We start from the raw sequence: 20,693 nt of genomic DNA, 5'->3' as shown, positions 1-20,693 counted from the left end.
CGGCATATGCTGTTTAAATCGTCACGGTGTGGCAGGCCCATAAGACTCACATGAACCCCTTAGAAAGATACAAAACTGAAAAATTACATTTACATCTGCATTAACTGTTTGTTAATGTGTTTGAAGTTGATGGAGGCTGAGGTGAACCGGGTGCGAGAGGAGATGATCCTGATGAAGTGTTAAGTGAAGGTTTTTGGCCAAAAACTTACACGAAAGGACATTACAGACTCTCAGCCATCTCAACTGGCTTAATGATGAGGTGGGTACACATTGTTGGGGGGAGAGGGGGTTGTCAAGAAATTGCCTGAGGGTCACAATTTTGGCATCAAGTTCCCCTGTTTTAGGCAGGCCAAGCACAGAATTAATGGAGTCAGAGTGGATCTGCAGAATTTCAGTAACTAAGTGTAAAAAGTAACTGGAGTCTGATAACTGGTGAGGACAGTGTGAAACAGATGTGAACCTCCTACACTATGGTGGCATGCAATAAAAATTAAGTCCTTCCGCTGCTTCCTTGTTTTTACTCGGGGTCACCACAGCAGATCCAAGGTGGATTTGGCACAAGTTTTATGCCTGATGTCCTTCCTGACACAACTCCACATTACTTGGAGAAATGCAGCAGGGATGGGGTTTGAACCGGATTCCACACATAAACCAGCACACAAATGTACTTTTTACCATTTGGGTGACCAGATGTCCCACTTTGTGTAGACAGTCCAGCATTTTCGTTATCTTTCGCAAACTGTGATGGAGTCCAACGTTGTTGGCAGTCAGGCTCCATGGTTTGCAGTGTTTTATGATCAGACAATTTGTCAGATCATAAAACACATCAAAGTGAGACATGTGGTCACCCTAGCCACCACCCTCACCTCCGTGCTGTTAGCCTGCTCTGTGACAGTTTTATAAAAATGGACCCTTTGCTTATGACGCTTTGTTGCTAATCGCCAGGGTCCTCGTGGCCACTATCATCAGTGGTGGGCACAGTTCCGCTAATGCGCAACCATAATTATTGAAGCTACATTTCATTAGCGGATTAGCTTTCAATGACTTTGAAAGCCATTAGCTGACCAATTAGCTTCTGATAAATTGAGTTAACTTTAGACCGCTAGCATATTTTTGCGGGCATAGCGAATAAAGCTTAACAGTCAAAAACATTTGTAAAGTCTGAAATCAGAGATTTTAGTGCCTGTCTGTTACATGTTTTGTAGCAGACAGACAGCCATGAATGGTAGAGCTCTATCCTTTGCAGGCAGAGAAGAGCTGACTACCAGAGAGAAAGGAAGACGGATGGGGAAAAAAAGATAATTTCTCTTCTAGGGATGGGTATTGATAAGATTTTATCTATCGATGCCATTATCGATTCTGCTTATCGATCCGATTCCTTATCGATTCCCTTATCAATACCTCATTAATTTTGTACTAAAAGTAGGCTTTACAGGTTTTCTATGTATTTCATTGAGTCTTAAAGTAAATAAATATGAATTGGTCACTGTATCCTTGATCTCTGGACATAACAAAACAGTGTTTCGCTTTGCAATTATTAATTCAGACTGTATTCTATCGTTCTACACTTGACTTGGCAGAGAGCCGCGCAGCGTTTGGAGCTTGTGGTGAACAGAACGGAGGACGATTTCCGTTTCTTTCTCGCAACAAGACAGGAGTCCCAGATAGTAACTTTAATCCGCACAAACAGTGACTCACGATTGACATATTCAGGGATGAAAGTGTTGAAAAACAAAAAAAAGCTGAAACCCAAAATTACCCCCACCACCTGCACCGAAAATGTTTCAATTCTAGAAGCTCTGAAAATGCAATCTAGGACTATTCCAGACGATAAACTGGAGTGAGTGCAGCATCCATTTAGGTGAGGGAAAAAAAAAAAAAAAAAAACAGCTTTCCTTATTCATATTAATTCCAGTAGTATTCTGCTCTTACTAAGAGCAGCAGCTTTCTAGCTTGGCAGATAGTTCTGGAGGAAATCACTGGAAGAAAATTAACACATTGAAAATATGGTTTGACTGAAACAAACTGTCATTAAACTTAAGACAGGGATGAAAGGGAGGTGTAAGAGTCACTAGGTGTTCACAGGAAACATTTATTTTTGTATATATGTATTTAGGTATTTATTTATGTATGTTCATTGTAGTTGGTTTTATATTTTCTGTTGTGTTTCTATTCAGGTTCTTTTTGTCTCTTTCTCTAAAATTGTATATAATAAGTATATGTTGTATAATATAATCATTAGATTATTAATATATAAACAAAAATAAATATAAAAAATATTACAATTTGAAGAACAAATGCACCCGAACATGATGACAGCTGCAACGCTTAATGCTAACGTTTACATTGAAAATGCCAGACATGCTAACCGCGTTACCATCGCTCCGTTTTTAAGTTCTAAAATACATCAAACTGTTTCAGAAGACCATAAAAGGTCAGTTTAACATAAAAAAGGTAACTAATACTCACAGACATATGCTCTTTAGGGTTTTAGCGGGCGAAAATTAAGCGAAAGAAAGAATGAATAAACAAAGCAATAGATCGAAGCTTCAATCTGCGAACCACTGCTTCGATTGGTTCAAGGATTCAAGCAAAGCCGTGCTGCAGAACAGTTGATTACGGACCTGCTGCTGGGTCCTGCAATCAATGTAGAGAAATGAGAATTTTCCTGACAAACACCCCCCAAAAACAACGGCCTACTCTGAAGGACCGATAACAGAATCGTTAGGCAAAAAGCTGATTGATGTCGGTGGATCAGAATCATTTCTTAACGATACCCGAAAGGAATCGGTGCTCGATACCCATCTCTATTCTCTTCACACACATAACAGGCCATTTGGCTGGTAGGTATAACACACAGTTACCAATAATTGAGGCAGTATTCCGTGGCAGTTAGCGCAGCCACACATTTGCTAAAACTGATGGACTTAACAGAATGTTTCAGTTTTCAAATTGCCTTTTTTCTTTACAAATGGAAATAGGACCATATTACAAATACAGACTTATGTATTAAAACCACCACAAGGACCCAAACTAAGACTTTGTGTGTTATACCCATACCAGCCACCACTGATGTCAGAAACTAATTGTATCCAAAATGCAATGCGGCATGTGTGTCTAAACGCTAAAACCTTCAAAATTAGTGCATTACTTAAAATAAAAACACATAGCTGATATTTTCACTTTGTAAAACGACAGACGTGATGTTAATTTTAATAACTTGGTCTGCAATTAGTTTGTTTAAAATTCTAACCATAAGTCAACTGTGTGCCTGTGCAAGACTCCAGTGAATTGACTGGCAGGTCTGTATGGTGTGAAGAGAAATTTTACCCCCCCCCCCCCCAATCTGATCACCAGGTCTCTTTTGCTGAGAGAAGGTCGACCTGAGACAGAAGCGCTGACTCGTTGTCAGTAGCTGGCGTGTACTGAAGTCAATACTGAAAGTTATTGGTTTAGCCTTTCTCTGTAACTTCCGCTAAACTTTTTAGGAATTTATCCGTTTGGCTTTATAAAAGTTAACTTTTCAGTTGTGGTTTAACGGTTATCGAAGCTAACTTTTTTGGCTACTGTGCCCGCCAGTTGAAATCATCTCTCTTGCCTTGTCTCAGGTGATCAACTTTTACATGAACCTGCTGGTGGAGCGCAGTAAGGACTCCAGTCTGCCATCCGTGAATACATTCAACACTTTTTTCTACCCCAAGCTGCGCAGCAGTGGCTATTCTGCTGTCCGTCGCTGGACCAAAAAAATGGACATCTTTTCTTTGGATATCCTGCTGGTTCCCGTCCACTCAGGGGTGCATTGGTGTCTCTCTGTGAGTTCTTACTGACCATCATTATCAAAGTAGCAAACCTTTTTACATATATGTATTTATTTATTTATTTTTAATTATCTCTCTCAGGTGGTGGATTTCCGCAAAAAGACTATAATGTACTTTGACTCTATGGGAGGCAGTGATGATGGTCTCTGCAGGTTATTGCTGTAAGTTTCACTTTCAGATTTGTCATATTAAATGTAGAGATGTCCAGTTACCAGTCAGTATTTGGGCTGATACTGGTAGTGCTTTTTATTTATTTTTTTTTAAGGCTCTGTTTTGCATTGAACATTTGCGTTGTCATACAGCTGAGCTTGTGTTAAGTTCTACACCAATTCTGCCCTTTTGAGTGACTGAGCAGAGTCTCAAAACCACTTTTAGCACTGATTATACTTGAATTTCTCATGTGCACTGTGTCTCTGCAGTATTGTTGATTATGAAGTTGCTACTAAACATCAGTGTTTTAGGATTTGTAGCTGTAGTGTTTGGATCAGGTGTCTAACACTGTGGCAGCCCAGATTGAAAACAAGGGAGAGGCAGAAGGGACTTGCTGTCTGACGGTGGTCATCAAACTTCTCTAAGTTCCATTTCTCACCAAAGCTGCAACTTAAATAAGCAGCAGAACCTGCAGGTTTTCTGCAATAACTGAGCATAGCAAAGTTAGCGCTCACTGCTTTAGGAAACCATTAGGAATGTGATGAAGCTGCTATAAATTAATGTCCTTAGATGTGCTGCAATGTATATTTATTGACATTTATATTTATTTATTTTTTTTTCATGGCCTTCGAACATCATACGTCTTCACTTCTATGATCAGACATTGGCTTGTGTCTCAGCTGCATTAGCCTATGGTTTACTTCTGCTTAACTAAACTCCTTTGGACCAAGGTCTAGTGGACTAATGCCATCAAAATTTGCCATCTGATTTTTCTGAGGTCAAGACTGCCCTGGAGCAGGTTTTCATCCAAGATGTCTCTGTACATTGCTGAATTCATTTTTTCCTCAATACTGACTCCTCTCCCAGTTCCTGCTGCTGAAAAACATCCCCACAGCATTGATGCTGCCACCACTGTGCTTCACTGTAGGGATGGTGCCTGGTTTCTTCCAAATATGATGCCTGGCATTCACGCCAAAGAGTTCAATCTTTGTCTTATCATATCAGAGAATTTTTTTCTCGTGGTCTCAGAGTTTTCAAGTGCCTTTTGTCAAACTCCAGGTGGACTGCCATGTGCCTTTTACTAAGGAGTGGCTTCTGTCTGGCAACTCTACCATACAGGCCTGATTGGTGGATTGCTACAGAGATGGTTGTCCTTCTGGAAGGTTCTCGTCTCTCCACAGAGTAATGCTGGAGCTCTGACAGAGTGACCATTGAGTTCTTGGTCACCTCCCTAAGTCCCTTCTCCCCCACTTGATCAGTTTAGACGGGCAGCCAGCTCTAGAAAGAGTCCTGGTGGATCTGAACTTCATCCATTTACAGATGATTGAGGTCACTGTGCTTATTGTGACCTTCAAAGCAGCAGAAATGTTTCTGTACCCTTCCTCAGATTTATAAATACTTATGTACAGTGGGCCAACAAGTGCCAACAAGTATTTAGTCAGTCCCTGATTGTGCAAGTTCTACTTAGAAAGATGAAAGAGGTCTGTAATTTTCATCATAGGTACACTTCAACTATGAGAGACAAAATGAGGAAAAAAATCCAGGAAATCACATTGTAGGATTTTAAAGAATTTGATTGTAAATTATGGTGGAAAATAAGTATTTGGTCAATAACAAAGTTCAGCTCAATACTTATAACATAATCTTTGTTGGCAATGACAGAGGTCACATGTTTCCTGTAAGTGTTCACCAGGTTTGCGCACACTGTAGCTGGTATTTTGACTCATTCCTTCATGCAGATCTCCTCTAGAGCAGTGATGTTTTGGGGCTGTCGCTGGGCAACATGGACTTTCAACTCCCTCCACAAATTTTCTATGGGTTTGAGGTCTGGAGACTGGCTCGGCCACTCTAGGACCATGAAATGCTTTTTACGGAGCCACTCCTTTGTTGCCTGAGTGGTGTGTTTGGGATCATTGTCATGCTGGAAGACCCAGCCACGTTGCATCTTCAATGCTCTCACTGATGGAAGGAGGTTTTGGCTTAAAATCTCACAATACATGGCCACGTTCATTCCTCCCTTAACACAGATCAGTCATCCTGTCCCCTTTGCAGAAAAACGGCCCCAAAGCATGATGTTTCCACCACCATGCTTCACAGTAGGCATGGTGTTCTTGGAATGCAACTCAGCATTCGTCTTCCTCCAAACATGACTTGTTGAGTTTTTACTAAAAACTTCTATTTTGGTTTAATCTGACCACATGATATTCTCCCAATCCTCTTCTGGATCATCCATATGCTCTCTGGCAAACTTCAGACGGGCCTGGGCACGTACTGGCTTAAGCAGGGGGACACGCCTGGCACTGCAGGATTTGAGTCCCTCTCTGAGTAGTGTGTAGCCTTTGTTACTTTGGTCCCAGCTCTCTGCAGGTCATTTATCAGGTTCCTCCGTGTAGTTCTGGGATTTTTGCTCACAGCGTTCTCATGATCATTTTGACCCCACAGGATGACATCTTGCGTGGAGCCCCAGATCGAGGGAGATTATCAGTGGTCTTGCATGTCTTCCATTTTCTTACAGTTGCTCCCACAGTTGATTTATTCACACCAACCTGCTTGTCTATTGTAGATTCACTCTTCCCAGCCTGGTGCAGGTCTACAATGTTCTTCCTGGTGTCCTTCGACAGATGGTTGAGTTTGGAGTCTGACTGTTTGAGGATGTGGATAGGTGTCTTTTATACAGATAACGAGTTCCAGCAGATGCCATTAATAGAGGCAACAGGTGGAGGACAGGAGAGCTTCTTAAAGAAGTTACAGGTCTGTGAGAGCCAGAAATCTTGCTTGTTTGTGGGTGACCAAATACTTATTTTCCACCACAATTTACAAATAAATTCTTTAAAAATCCTACAGTGTGATTTCCTGGATTTTTTTTTTTTTTTTTTTGTCATTTTGTCTCTCATACAGAATCGCCTTTATTGTCATTGTAATTTTTCCAAAAAGGTGGCTTTCCGTGGTGCGAGTAATTTTTAGCCAAAATTAAAGATAGTGAAATTTAACAGTAAATTATTCAGAGTATACGAGGTCTGTTAGAAAAGTATCCGACCTTTTTATTTTTTTCTAAAACCATATGCATTTGAATCACGTGTGATTGCATCAGCCAGGCTTGAACCTTCGTGCGCATGCGTGAGTTTTTTCACGCCTGTCGGTTGCGTCATTTGCCTGTGAGCAGTGGCCCACCCCCCTTGTCGGATTTTTTATTGCGAATAAATGTCTGAATGATTTGGAGCTTTGCTGCATCAATTTTTTCCAGAAACTGTGAGAGACCTCCAGGTGGTAACCATTCGGAAAATTCAAATGGCTTTGAGGGATGATTTTATGGGGATTACACAGATTAAGGAGTGCTCCAGCCGGTTTAAAGACTGCCCACAGCTGCTGAGAGTGCGCCACGCTCCGAGCGCCGGTCGACAGGCTGAATCAACCATATCATTTCCAACGTGAAGGCTTTGTTGATCCGGGACATCGTCTGACTTACACAAAAATGGCAGGAGACGTGGACATCAGTACTTTTTCAGCACATTCCACTGTTACAGGAGTTTTTTTCATGGAAAGAAAAGCGGACGGATGCGCCACCGTGCCGCTCATGGTGTGGCACAAAAACCACCTCCCTGTTGGTCTCACGGGACGGCTTTGAGATGGCTTTCAGACGGCTGTCGGGTGGGTTTTCAGTCGTGTGACTAACCGAGAAATTGTGGATGAGCCTGGACATACCAGAACATGTCCTGTGAGGCTTCATCACGGCGTTGCTTTGCGCCATGCGGCACCGCCGTGACGCACCGAATTCCTCCGCTCCTCTTTCCTCCGCTCCTCTTTCCATGACAAAAACTCCTGGAACAGTGGAAAGTGCTGTTCATTTCCAAACTGGACGCTGTGTTTTATCCAGACGTTCTCTGACTAGCACAGGAATTGCTGAAGACGTGGAATCAGCACTTTTTTGTCACATTGAGACAGACGTGCGGAGGAATTTCCGCGTGTCGCGGTGGAGCCGCATGGCGCAAAGCAACGCCGTGATGAAGCCTCACAGGACATGTTCTGGCATGTCCAGGCTCATCCACAATTCTCGGTTAGTCACACGACTGAAAACCCACCGACAGCCGTCTGAAAGCCATCTCAAAGACGTCCTGTGAGACCAACACGGAGGTGGTTTTGTGCCGCCATGAGCAGCACGGGGCTCATCCATCCACTTTTCTTCCATGAAAAAAACTAACAGTGGAATGTGCCGAAAAAGTACTGATGTCCACGTCTCCTGCCATTTTTGTGTAAGTCAGACGACATCCCGGATCAACAAAGCCTTCACCTTGGAAAAGATCTGGTTGTTTCAGCGGGGTTTGAGCCGGTCGATCGCGCTCGGAGCGCGGCAAGCTCTCAGCAGCTGTGGGCGGTCTTTAAACCGGGCTGGAAGCACTCTTTAATCTGTGTAATCCCCATAAAATCATCCCTCAAAGCCAGTTGAATTTTCCGAATGGTTACCACCTGGAGGTCTCTCACAGTTTCTGGAAAAAATTGATGCAGCAAAGCTCCAAATCATTCAGACATTTATTCACAATAAAAATCTGACAAGGGGGGTGGACCACTGTTCACACAAAGCTGCCTCACAGGCGAATGACGCAACCGACAGGCGTGAAAAAACTCACGCATGCGCACGAAGGTTCAAGCTTGGCTCATGCAATCACACGTGATTCAAATCCATATGGTTTTTGAAAAAGATAAAAAGGTCGGATACTTTTCTACCAGACCTCATATGTACAACTAATATAAACATAAGATGAAATGTGGACCAAGTAAAATGTAAAATGAGATTATATACAACTGTGGAATCATATGCACAGGAATATTGCACATGGTTTATAGATAATTACACAAGAAACTTGAAAAATGCAGATTAGAGCAATTTGTTTTTGTTCAGAGCAGTGATTGCTCTGGGGATAAAACTGTCCCTGAGTCTGTTCTGTTTGTCCTAGATTTGATTGACCTATACCATCGGCCGGAGGGTAGTAGGTCAACAGGTGGTTGCTGCGGTGGGATGTGTCTTTGCAGATGCTGGCAGCTCTGCTGAGGTAGTGAGAGCTGGCAATGTCTTCCAGGCTGGGCAGAGAGCAACCAGTGATCCCCCGGGCCGTTTTGATCACCCTCTGCAGCGCTCTCCTGTCTGCTGCTGTGCACCCCCCGTACCACACTGTGATGCAGTACGTCAGGATGCTCTCAATTGTGGCTCTGTAGAACAACACCAGCAGCTTCTCCTCCTGATTGTTTCTCCTGAGCACCCTCAGGAAGTGGAGACGCTGCTGGGCTTTCTTCACCACCACTGGTGTTGGCAGTCAGGAGAGGCTGTCGGAGAGCTGCACTCCCAGGAACCTGATGGAGCTGACCCTCTCCACACAGTCCCCTTGGATGTAGAGCGGGCTGGGTCAGCCCTGTTCTTCCTGAAGTCCAGGATTATTTCTTTTGTTTTTGTGGTGTTCAGCAGCAGGTTGTTAGCTGAACACCACGCTGTCACTCGTTTTACCTTGTCTCTGTAGTCGGTCTCATCCCCCCCTGAGATGAGCCCAATCACGGTGGTATCATCCACAAACTTTATGATGGTGTTTGTGGGGTGGGTCGGAGAGCAGTCGTGTGTAAAGGGTGAACAGGAGGGGGCTCAGTACACAGCCTTGAGGGGAACCGGTGCTGAGTGTGATGGTGGAGGAAAGGTGGGGGCCAAGTTTCACAGACTGTGGGTGGTTTGTGAGGAAGTCCTCACAAACTGGCAATCCACTGGCAGATGGGTGTGGAGATTCCCAGATGTGTCAGTTTCTGGACCAGGATCTCCGGGATGATGTGGTTGAAGGCTGAGCTGAAGTCCGGAAGAGCATCCTTACATAGCTCCCCTGGTGCTCCAGGTGGCTCAGCGCGGTGTGGAGAGCTGTGGTGATAGCATCCTCTGTGGAGCGGTTTGCCCTGTAGGCAAACTGGTGGGGGTCCAGAATGGGAGGCAGGCAGGCCCTGATCTGCTGAGAGACCAGTCTTTCAAAGCACTTCATGACCACAGGCGTAAGTGCAGCAGGCCTGTAGTCATTTATGCTCTCTACTGCTGATTTCTTGGGGACTGGAATGATGGTGGAGGATTTGAGGCAGGGTGGAATGATGGCCTGCGACAGGGACAGGTTGAAGATGCAGGTGAAAACTCCAGCCAGTTGGTCAGCACACGCTTTCAGGACCTTTCCAGGTACACCATCGGGGCCGGCCGCCTTCCTTGGGTTCACCGCACGTCTCACTTTGTGTTCCTGAAGTGTCAGTGTGCTAGTGCTGGAGTGTGGTGGGTGTGGAGTTGCTGTCTGCTTCGAAGCGGGCAAAGAAGCGGTTCAGCTCCTCTGCCAGCGAGGCGTCAGACCTAGCATTTCCTGGGTTGCTGCTTCTGTAGTTGGTTATATGATTTATTCCGCATTTCCTGGGTTGCTGCTTCTGTAGTTGGTTATATGATTTATTCCCTGCCACATCCTTCTGGGATCATTTACAGTGAAGTGGTCCTCTATCTTTTTCTTGTAGGCAGCCTTGGCCTCTCTGATGCCTCTTTTCAGATCGGACCTGGCCGTGCTGTACAGGGCCCTGTCCCCTGATTTAAATGCGGTGTTGTGGCTTTTAAATAGGGACTGGACTGGACTGCACTGTTCATCCAGGGCTTCTGGTTTGGAAAAAACCCTGACCCTTTTGTTGACGGTGACAGTATCAACACAGTTTCTTAATGTAAAAGAGGACGTGTCGGTGTACTCCTGCAGGTTGTGGCTGGAGAATAAATCCCAGTCCGCGAGAAGCAGTCCTGTAGCTGGGAGAGCGCTCCCTCAGGCCAGGTTTGGATAGTTTTTCATTGTGGCTTTGTTCGCCTCAGCAGGCAGTGTAGGTGGGGGTGGGGGACAGGCACAGTTGGTCTGATGCAGCGAGATGGGGGAGGGGAGTGACTTTGTACGCATTTTTAATGTTTGAGTAAACATGGTCCAAAGTATTTTCCCCTCTGGTGGCAACACTTCACGTACTGGACGAACTTAGGGAGCACAGTCTTTAAACACGCTTGGTTGAAGTCACCAGCAACAATACAAACGCCATCCGGGTGGGCCAGCTGCTGTTTATTTACACAGGCGAGCAAGAGGCTAAGGGCCGTGCTAACGTTAGCATCGAGTGGGATGTAAACAGCAAACACGACTACTGTGAACTCCCTTGGGAGAATAAAAAGGTTCTGCACGAGACTGCCAGCACCTCTAAATCAGGAGAACAGTGAGAGTCAGTGACCCTGCTGCTACAGCACCACTTGCGGTTCACATAAACACAGAGCCCCCCCCACCTCTGCACTTACCCGAATCACTGGTTCTGTTCTGCCGATGTAGCGTGCGACCTGCTAGCTCGACTGCAGCGTCGGGGATCAGCGGGTGAAAGCCACGTCTCCGTGATGAAAAATAACGCTGCAGTTCTGCACAAAGCTGTTTGTGGCCATCTGTAGCTCCAATTCGTCAGTTTTGTGTGTGATGGATCTGGCGTTTGAGAGGAAGAGGCTCGGTAATGCTGGCCTGTGTGGTTGTATATGTAGCCTAGCTCAGAGCCGGACCGACAATCTTCGCTTCTGCTTCCTGTCTCTACGCCGCCTTCCCCACCCGCTGGGCAGGCTGGTAATCCACGGCGAGCCGGTGTTCTCGCTATGTCCTCCGGGATGTTGTGGTACTGGTGGAATTCACTCGTAACCGACAGTTTGTACCTCAGACCGAGGTCGATAAGGTTCTGGCGGCTAAAGCTGTGGGTCGCTTTACAAAACTCGAAGAATATACACGCAAGAAGTAAGAAAAACAAGCACCAAATTGGAGAGCTAAAAGCCGCTGCATCCGTGCGCGCCATCTTGAATGCATGCTCCTATGAAATGTCCCTACAGTAGTGTTCAGAATAATAGTAGTGCTATGTGACTAAAAAGATTAATCCAGGTTTTGAGTATATTTCTTATTGTTACATGGGAAGGTACAAGGTTACAAGGTACCAGTAGATTCTCACAAATCCAACAAGACCAAGCATTCATGATATGCACACTCTTAAGGCTATGAAATTGGGCTATTAGTAAAAAAAAAAAAAAAGTAGAAAAGGGGGTGTTCACAATAATAGTGTGGCATTCGTTCAGTGAGTTCATCAATTTTGTGTATCAGGTGTCCCCTATGTAAGGATGAAGCCAGCACCTGTTGAACATGTTTTTCCTCTTTGAAAGCCTGAGGAAAATGGGACGTTCAAGACATTGTTCAGAAGAACAGCGTAGTTTGATTAAAAAGTTGATTGGAGAGGGGAAAACCTATACGCAGGTGCAAAAAATTATAGGCTGTTCATCTACAATGATCTCCAATGCATTAAAATGGACAAAAAAAAAGACGCGTGGAAGAAAACGGAAAACAACCATCAAAATGGATAGAAGAATAACCAGAATGGCAAAGGCTCACCCATTGATCAGTTCCAGGATGATCAAAGACAGTCTGGAGTTACCTGTAAGTGCTGTGACAGTTAGAAGACGCCTGTGTGAAGCTAATTTATTTGCAAGAATCCCCCGCAAAGTCCCTCTGTTAAATAAAAGACGTGCAGAAGAGGTTACAATTTGCCAAAGAACACATCAACTGGCCTAAAAAGAAATGGAGGAATATTTTGTGGACTGATGAGAGTAAAATTGTTCTTTTTGGGTCCAAGGGCCGCAGACAGTTTGTGAGACGACCCCCAAACTCTGAATTCAAGCCACAGATCACACACAGTGAAGCATAGTGGTGCAAGCATCATGATATGGGCATGTTTCTCCTACTATGGTGTTGGGCCTATATTTCACATACCAGGTATCATGGATCAGTTTGGATATGTCAGAATACTTGAAGAGGTCATGCCCTTGAAATGGGTGTTTCAACAAGACAATGAGCCCAAGCACACTAGTAAACCAGCAAAATCTTGTTTCCAAACCAACAAAATTAATGCCTCGCAGATGTGAAGAAATCATGAAAAACTGTGGTTATACAACTAAATACTAGTTTAGTGATTCACAGGATTGCTAAAAAAAGCAGTTTGAACATATTTTCTACTTTTTTTTTATTTTTTATTAATAGCCCAATTTCATAGCCTTAAGAGTGTGCATATCATGAATGCTTGGTCTTGTTGGATTTGTGAGAATCTACTGAATCTACTGGTACCTTGTTTCCCATGTAACAATAAGAAATATACTCAAAACCTGGATTAATCTTTTTAGTCACATAGCACTACTATTATTCTGAACACTACTGTATGATGACAATTACAGACCTCTAATCTTTCTAAGTAGGAGAACTTGCACAATCAGGGACTGACTAAATACTTGTTGGCCCCACTGTACATGTGATGTCTTAGTTTGTTGTTATTATTTTAACAAATTTGCAAAAAAAAAAAAAAAAAACCCAAAACTTTTTCACGTTGTCATTATAGGGAGTTGTCTGTAGAATTTTGAGGGGGGAAAAAATGAATTTCATTCATTTTGGAATCAGGCTATAATATTAAAAATGTGCAATGTGCAGCGCTGTGAACACACTGGGTGCACTGGTAAATGAGAATGTGGTAGAGAGGTGAAGAAGAGAGTGCAGGCAGGGTGGAGTGGTAGGAATGATTGGTGACAAAAGGATTCTGCAAGAGTGAAAGGGAAAGTCTACAAGACAGTAGTGAGACCAGCTATGTTGTGCTGCTTAGAGGCGGTGGTGCGACAAAAAGACCAGAGGCGGAGCTGAAGATACTGTTATTTTCTTTGGGAATGACAAGGACAGACAGGATTCGGAATGAACATATCAGAGGTCGAACAGTTTGGAGACAAAGTCAGAGAGGTGATACTGAGATGGTTTGGACATGAGCAGAGCAGGACCCTGGGTATATAGGAAGGAGGATGCTGAGGATGGAGCTACCAGGCAGGAGTAGACAAGGGAGACCAAAGAGGTTTGTGGATGTGCTGGGGGTGACATGCGGGTGACTGGTGTGACAAAGGAAGATGCTGAGAACAGGGTGAGATGGAAACTGTTGATCTGCTGTGGCGATACCTAACAGGAGCAGCTGAAAGATGGTGATGATGATTCAGGGCTTGACATTAATAATGCTACTACTATTATTGTTATTAATTGTGGATGATGTAAATATTTTTAACTGTATATGATGGTTGTTAAATGAAGTGCATTTATTTTTCTCAACATCAGTGGGGTGGGGGAGGTCCCACTTTGGTCCTGATTGCCATGTCAAATAATCTGTGGTGCACAATGAGTCTGCTCATAAATTCTCAGGGTGCGTCTTCAGCCACGATGCCTTATGCACATGCATAAATTTTTTAAAGTTTATTTATGGTCTTGATTTTTTTGTAACGATAATTGAGACTTATGGCTTTGTAACTGTGATGAAAACTGCAGTTTTAGTTGTGAAGCTACATAATAAAATGTGGCCTTTGGACATTTAACTCTTAACCTGTCTGGAACTAATAAAATTCATTTGTTTAGTGAGTACCTACAACAGGAAAGTAAGGACAAGAAGAACAAAGAACTGGATACCTCAGGATGGACTCTGCATATCAAAAGGCGCAACGTAAGCCTTTGTACACAAAAGTATGCATGTTTATTGTGACATCTGACTGTGGTGCTCAACTGACTCTGTGGTTATGGTCAGACAAATGATGTGGACTTCAGCAAAGGATTGGAGGATTTTTAAGTTTGGATCCCTGTGTGAGCCTTAATAGACCATTCTTACATTGTTTGACTCATGCACACTGATTACTCTACAAGTCACTCATGTAGAACGCCGCGGGGAGCAGAGCCTTTCATTGTGTCTGAATCTATGGATAATACTGCAACAAATACCTGTAACTTGCCTAAAGAAAGGTGGAGAAAGTCCCTTAAACGTGTCCCAGACATGAGAATCAGAGCAATAAGACAATATTTAGTATATGACATTGGTGGCGTCAGCTATAATCCTGTATGCATTGTGTGTACATTTTTGTCATGGCTTTATTCATAAAAAATCATTCAGTATTACAACAGTAAAAATAGCTTGTGTGAAAGTACGTTTAATCTCTTGATTCATACGTGCTTCGCACAAATGATAGCGGAACAGTCCACTGTTTTTCCAATTTTCCTCCCAATCAGTCAGGAAGCCTTGGCAGGCAGCTTGCAGAACGTTATAAAAAGGCAACATTTCATTTATTCATCAAAAATTTAAAGTGTACTGCTCCAGTCGTCATGAAAAGAAAACACCAACTCAACATTTTTCAAGTATTTAGAATCAGTAAAACTTGCACTGAAAGCAGCTGAACATCTGGCCAAGAGTGAAGTTTACTTTCATTTTGAAGCGGGTTGCCAGGTCTGCACTGTTTAATCACTTTTTTTTGGATTGTGAACGATTATAGTACAACAGCACCCTGTGGAATAAGCTATGAGAGCAACTACTCATATGAGTTTTGGGCAAATAGGCACATCACGCCCCCCCATGCCAATAGCAGAGGTGGGAGCTCACGCTTAGTCATGTGAGATTTGCACACTACTGAGCATGCGTATTGAGAATGCAACAATGGTCTATTGAGCCCTACCTGGTTATAGCTACCTTTTGAAATAAATATATATATATATATATATATATATATACTCCCGGAAAAAAAACAAAACAAAAAAACCTAACTGCATACACAGTATGTGAAGTGTATTATGAAAACAGTTAAAGTATTCCGGAAATCCAGTTTTTTACTTGCGTGGTGAACGTTTCCGGGCTATTTTTGATGGCATATGTCAGAATCAATGTCCCACACCCAAACAGTTGGTGGCGGTAATGCACCATGTTGGTTTGCAAACCGCCAGTAAACTCGAAAGAAGAAAAAAGGTTATTTTTGTTTTGCTGTCTGTGGTCTATATTTTACGTTTATATTTGTAAAATTGCTTGGAAACGTCTCTGAGATGTGAATATTAAGTCTCGCAGTTTCACGTCCTGGTCCAAGACTGAAAAATATGTTATGCGGTGCCGCTCATCCACACATCAGCAAATAAGAGTTGCTGTTACATATTTTACCGTGAACTCCGTGTTGTGGTGAAACTGCAAAGGAAATGGCTGAAACGTTCTGCTGCAAGGAGACAATTTAAAGTTCATGAATAAAAATGGGGGCTGGCTTGACCAAAAGGCACAAAAACACAGACCCCAACTTATTTTAATCATCATTTATACAGAAACATTAACACTCCTGGTAGGTTTTGGTTTATGACATCATGTTTTTGACGGAACTTGTTGTCAGTTGATGTTATTTCACATAAGTCAAACTCTTTTGGGGATGAATTTAATTCAAGCTGTCTACATGAAAATGTGATATGTTAGCCTGCTAAATCTGCATTTTATGGTTTCTTCTGTTACATGGGTGTGAAATATTAATGTGAATTAAAATATGATAAATGTTTTACCTGCTCGTAGAAGTCAGATATTGATGTGAAAAAAGTTTTTGTTTCGTTTTGCACAACACTTAAGCTGTGAGTATCCAAGAAATGTTGACAGCACTGGAAGGAAAAAACTGTTATTGTGTTTCCCATTTATAGAAGCAAATAAGAATCTAATTTAAACCCAAATCAGTGTTACTGGGAGCTAAATGTTATATTGGTGACTTAATGAATAGTTGGATAATGAATACCTTTTTCTGGGGTGGAAAAATTGACCTGACCCAACAAATTTTCAACAGATTTTTTTTTTTGGGGGGGGGGGGGGGGGGATAGACCTGAAAATGCACCAGAATGCATCTGAGATTTCATCTTTTTCTGGGGGAGCACCCCCCCCCCCCCACCCATGTCCCACTTTCATCACTGAAACATCATTTCACACTTTGTTATTTTGCAGTAAAGAGTTGATGTTCTTCTTTGTGGTCTCAGGGAAATCCCACAGCAAATGAATGGGAGTGACTGTGGAATGTTCACGTGCAAGTACGCAGACTACATTACCAAAGACAAGCCAATCACATTCACGCAGGTAATCAAAGTGTTCACAAGCAAGAAACACACACAGCGCTGAGCAAAGATTTTAGGGACAAAGATTTTGTCTGGACAGTTTAAAAACTTTTAGTTTTAATTAATGATTTCAAATGAAAGAATTCGAAATGACCATGTTATCATAACGCTAGTTGCGTATTCCTGTCGATAATTTACAGCGACGTAAAATGTGGCCTTGCTTCACCTGGGAAATCTGCTTAGAAAACAAAACCAGTCACGTGACTTGTGGTGCCATCTTGGTTCCAAATAGCGTGCACTGTTAATCTGTCTGCATGGAAATACAGCTTTTATTTATTTATTCATTGAAAATGGCAGGTTGCTGTGCATTTGGAGGCGCAAATAGACACAACAAGGGCTTCAAGACGTACAGATTCCCTTCAGATCCGAACAGAAGAAACATTTGGGAAAATAAAGTCAGCTGTGTGGGATGGAAGCGACTTTGTTGTCAAAGCTTTGAAAGGTAAATTTATTGTTCAGTCCCATGTACAGTAAAACTCACTTAAACCATCATCGTATAACCAGATATTCGCAGTCACTGGACAAAAAAGTCCCAATGTTTTTCTATTGTTTTCCATGTAATAAACAACGTGTATAACGGATTTTTTCGCTCAATCGGATAAATGTCCCATCCGATCGCAATTTCCATTTAAAAAAAAAAAAAAAAAAAAAAAAAAAATCCAGAGCAGTCTGGACATGCATAGAAACAGAGGTACAAATTAAAGTTCATCTTTGACACTCGCCAATTTGGGTAAAGTGGGACCAGAGTCATTCTGTGATTAAAAGACCGTTTTTTTTTTTCACACCGTGTTCAGACTCAGACCTGCAGCCTGACAGGCACCTGTTAAATCAGCACAAAAGGCTATATTTGACACTTTTCTGCTTTCACTGCTTCGTTTGCCATCATATTATAATAGTTTTGCACTGCACCACTGATTACAAAACGGATCAGAAACGTCTGCACATTACCAGCACGAAGTCTGTAAAGAGTAAATTGTACAGCTTACATTTGATTCAGAGGTGTTGATTGTACAACCTCCCTGACACAATTATGGGAATCACTGGCCTCAGAGGATGTTATTCAGTTGCTTAATTTTGTAGAACAAAAGCAGATCACAGACAGGAACCAAACTACAGTCATTTCCAATGGCAGTTTTGTGGCTTTAAGGACACACTATAGAAATCAGGAAAAAATAATTGTGGCAGTCAGTAATGGTTACTTTTTTAGACCATGCAGAGGAAGAAAATATGGAATCCACTCAATTCTGAGGAAAAAAATATGGAATCATGAAAAACAAAGAACGCTCCAACACATCACTAGTATTTTTGTTGCACCACCTCTGGCTTTTATAACAGCTTGCAGTCTCTGAGGCATGGACTTGAGTGCAAAACATTACCTCTTCATCATCTGGCTCCAACTTTCTCTGATTGCTGTTGCCAGATCAGCTTTGCAGGTTGGAGCCTTGTCATGGCCCATTTTCTTCAACTTCCCCCAAAGATTTTCAATTGGATTAAGATCGGCTATTTGCAGGCCATGACATTGACCCTATGTGTCTTTTTGCAAGGAATGTTTTCACAGTTTTTGCTCTATGCAATGCGATTATCATCTGAAAAATGATTTCATCATCCCCAACATCCTTTCAGTTGATGGGATAAGAAAAAGTGTCCAAAATATCAACGTAAACTTGTGCATTTATTGATGATGTAATGACAGCCATCTCCTCAGTGCCTTTACCTGACATGCAGCCCCATATCATCAATGACTGTAGAAATTTACATGTTCTCTTCCAGGCAGACATCTTTATAAATCTCATTGGAACGGCACCAAACAAAAGTTCCAGGCATCATCACCTTGCCCAATGCAGATTCGAGATTCATCACTGAATATGACTTTCATCCAGTCATCCACAGTCCACGATTGCTTTTCCTTAGCCCATTGTAACCTTCTTTTTTTTTTTTTCTGTTTAGGTGTTAATGATGGCTTTTGTTTTGCATTTCTGTATGTAAATCCCATTTCCTTTAGGCGGTTTCTTACAGTTTGGTCACAGATGTTGACTCCAGTTTCCTCCCATTCGTTCCTCATTTGTTTTGTTGTGCATTTTCGATTTTTTGAGACATATTGCTTTAAGTTTTCTGTCTTGACGCTTTGATGTCTTCCTTGTCTACCAGTATGTTTGTCTTTAACAACCTTCCCATGTGTTTGTATTTGGTCCACAGTTTAGACACAGCTGACTGTGAACAACCAACATCTTTTGCAACATTGCGTGATGATTTACCCTCTTTTAGAGTTTGATAATCCTCTCCTTTGTTTCAGTTGACATCTCTCGTGTTAGAGCCATGATTCATGTCAGTCCACTTGGGTGCAACAGCTCTCCAAGGTGTGATCACTCCTTTTAGATGCAAACTAATGAGCAGATCTGATTTGATGCATGTGTTAGTTTTGGGGATGAAAATTTACAGGGTGATTACATAATTTATTCCTCAGAATTGAGTGAGTCCATTTTTTTTTTTGTTTTTTTTTTTTTTTCCCCTCTGCTTGGGCTAAAAAAGTAACCGTTACTGACTGCCACAATTATTTTTCCTGATTTCTTATAGTGTTTAAAGCCAGAAAGTTGCCATTTGAAATGATTTTAGTTTTGTGTCATGTCTGTGATCTGCGTTTTTTCTACAAAATTAAACAACTGAATGACCATCCTCCGCGGCCGGTTGATTCCATAATTTATTGCCAGGGGTTGTAGAAAGAAAGCTTGTTGAGGTCAATTAATCCATAATAAACCATAATCCTGCGACAGAGAACTTTAAAACTGTCACAACATGTCATTGCATTGACACAGAATTACAGCTGTGCAGCTGCAAAAATTAGGCTTTAAATTAAGTCATCATAAATTTTGAATTTGATAGGTTAACTGTTTTTATATTTGTTTTGATAGCACCTATACCTGGATGTGTTGCTGTATGTGGTTAAATGATAAAAAAAAAAAAAGATGAAAACATAAAGGTTCATTCGTAGTTCAGCACCAGTTGGAACCAAAATGGCACCATGTTCAGAGTTGATGCACTCTCTCAATTAAGGCACTCTAGTTTTAGTGTAAAGTTAAATGTTTAAAGTAGACCTGCATTGAAATAAATGTGGTCAGATCTCACAAAGAAATAGCTGATATGTATTTATAAGACCCTTATGAATGCAGTAAAGTAAATCTGCAAGCCCAAATTTGTAATTCCAGCGGAGAAATCTTCATTTAAAAATGACAAATTTGCACCTAAAATTTAGCTCTCTTCGAAAACTGTTTGTACAATCCAGGACATTGCCGTGACATGAGGGAGAAGACGGAGCGCTAGCGCCTTTAGTCCGATCCCGCATTGAAATTGATTTTATCTGTTAGTAATGTTACTGTAATGCCGCGTTCACACCGGGGCGCGACGCGAGCGACAGCAGCGACAGGTTGCCATGTAGTTCCTATGAAGGACTATGGCACCAAAGCCGCGCAGCGCAATGCGAATGAAGCGACGCGAGTGAAGCGATTTTGAGCGATTGGCGCGTTTGTAGCGCGATATTGCATTGCGTCATGTTGCGTTGCCCTCCTCCCCAAATTGAAAAATCTGAACTTTTTCGTCTTGCCGCGATGACCAATCAGGGACTGAATATGTAGTGGACGTGGAGATGTCTGGAGGTTTGACTGAGTTGGATGTGAACATGTCCTGTATCTGGTAGCAGCCTGTGAGCAGGACTTATGTC

General features: G+C 42.4%; 1 protein-coding gene across 1 annotated transcript in view; it reads left to right on the top strand.

Annotated features, from left to right (window-relative positions):
• Nucleotides 1–20,693, top strand: part of si:dkey-21c19.3 (sentrin-specific protease 1) — a 34,210-nt gene that overhangs the window by 10,108 nt on the left and 3,409 nt on the right. Inside the window, 7 exon segments of the mRNA XM_034172431.1 lie at nucleotides 127–151; nucleotides 154–194; nucleotides 197–259; nucleotides 3,609–3,812; nucleotides 3,900–3,979; nucleotides 14,447–14,531; nucleotides 16,845–16,940. Of these exon segments, the coding sequence (XP_034028322.1) occupies nucleotides 127–151; nucleotides 154–194; nucleotides 197–259; nucleotides 3,609–3,812; nucleotides 3,900–3,979; nucleotides 14,447–14,531; nucleotides 16,845–16,940 (594 nt within the window).

This window comes from Thalassophryne amazonica, chromosome 6 (genome assembly GCF_902500255.1).
Source record: "Thalassophryne amazonica chromosome 6, fThaAma1.1, whole genome shotgun sequence".
NCBI classification, from domain to species: domain Eukaryota; kingdom Metazoa; phylum Chordata; class Actinopteri; order Batrachoidiformes; family Batrachoididae; genus Thalassophryne; species Thalassophryne amazonica.
Note: the sequence above shows the minus strand (reverse complement) of the source record. Positions and strands in the feature narration are given on the sequence as shown.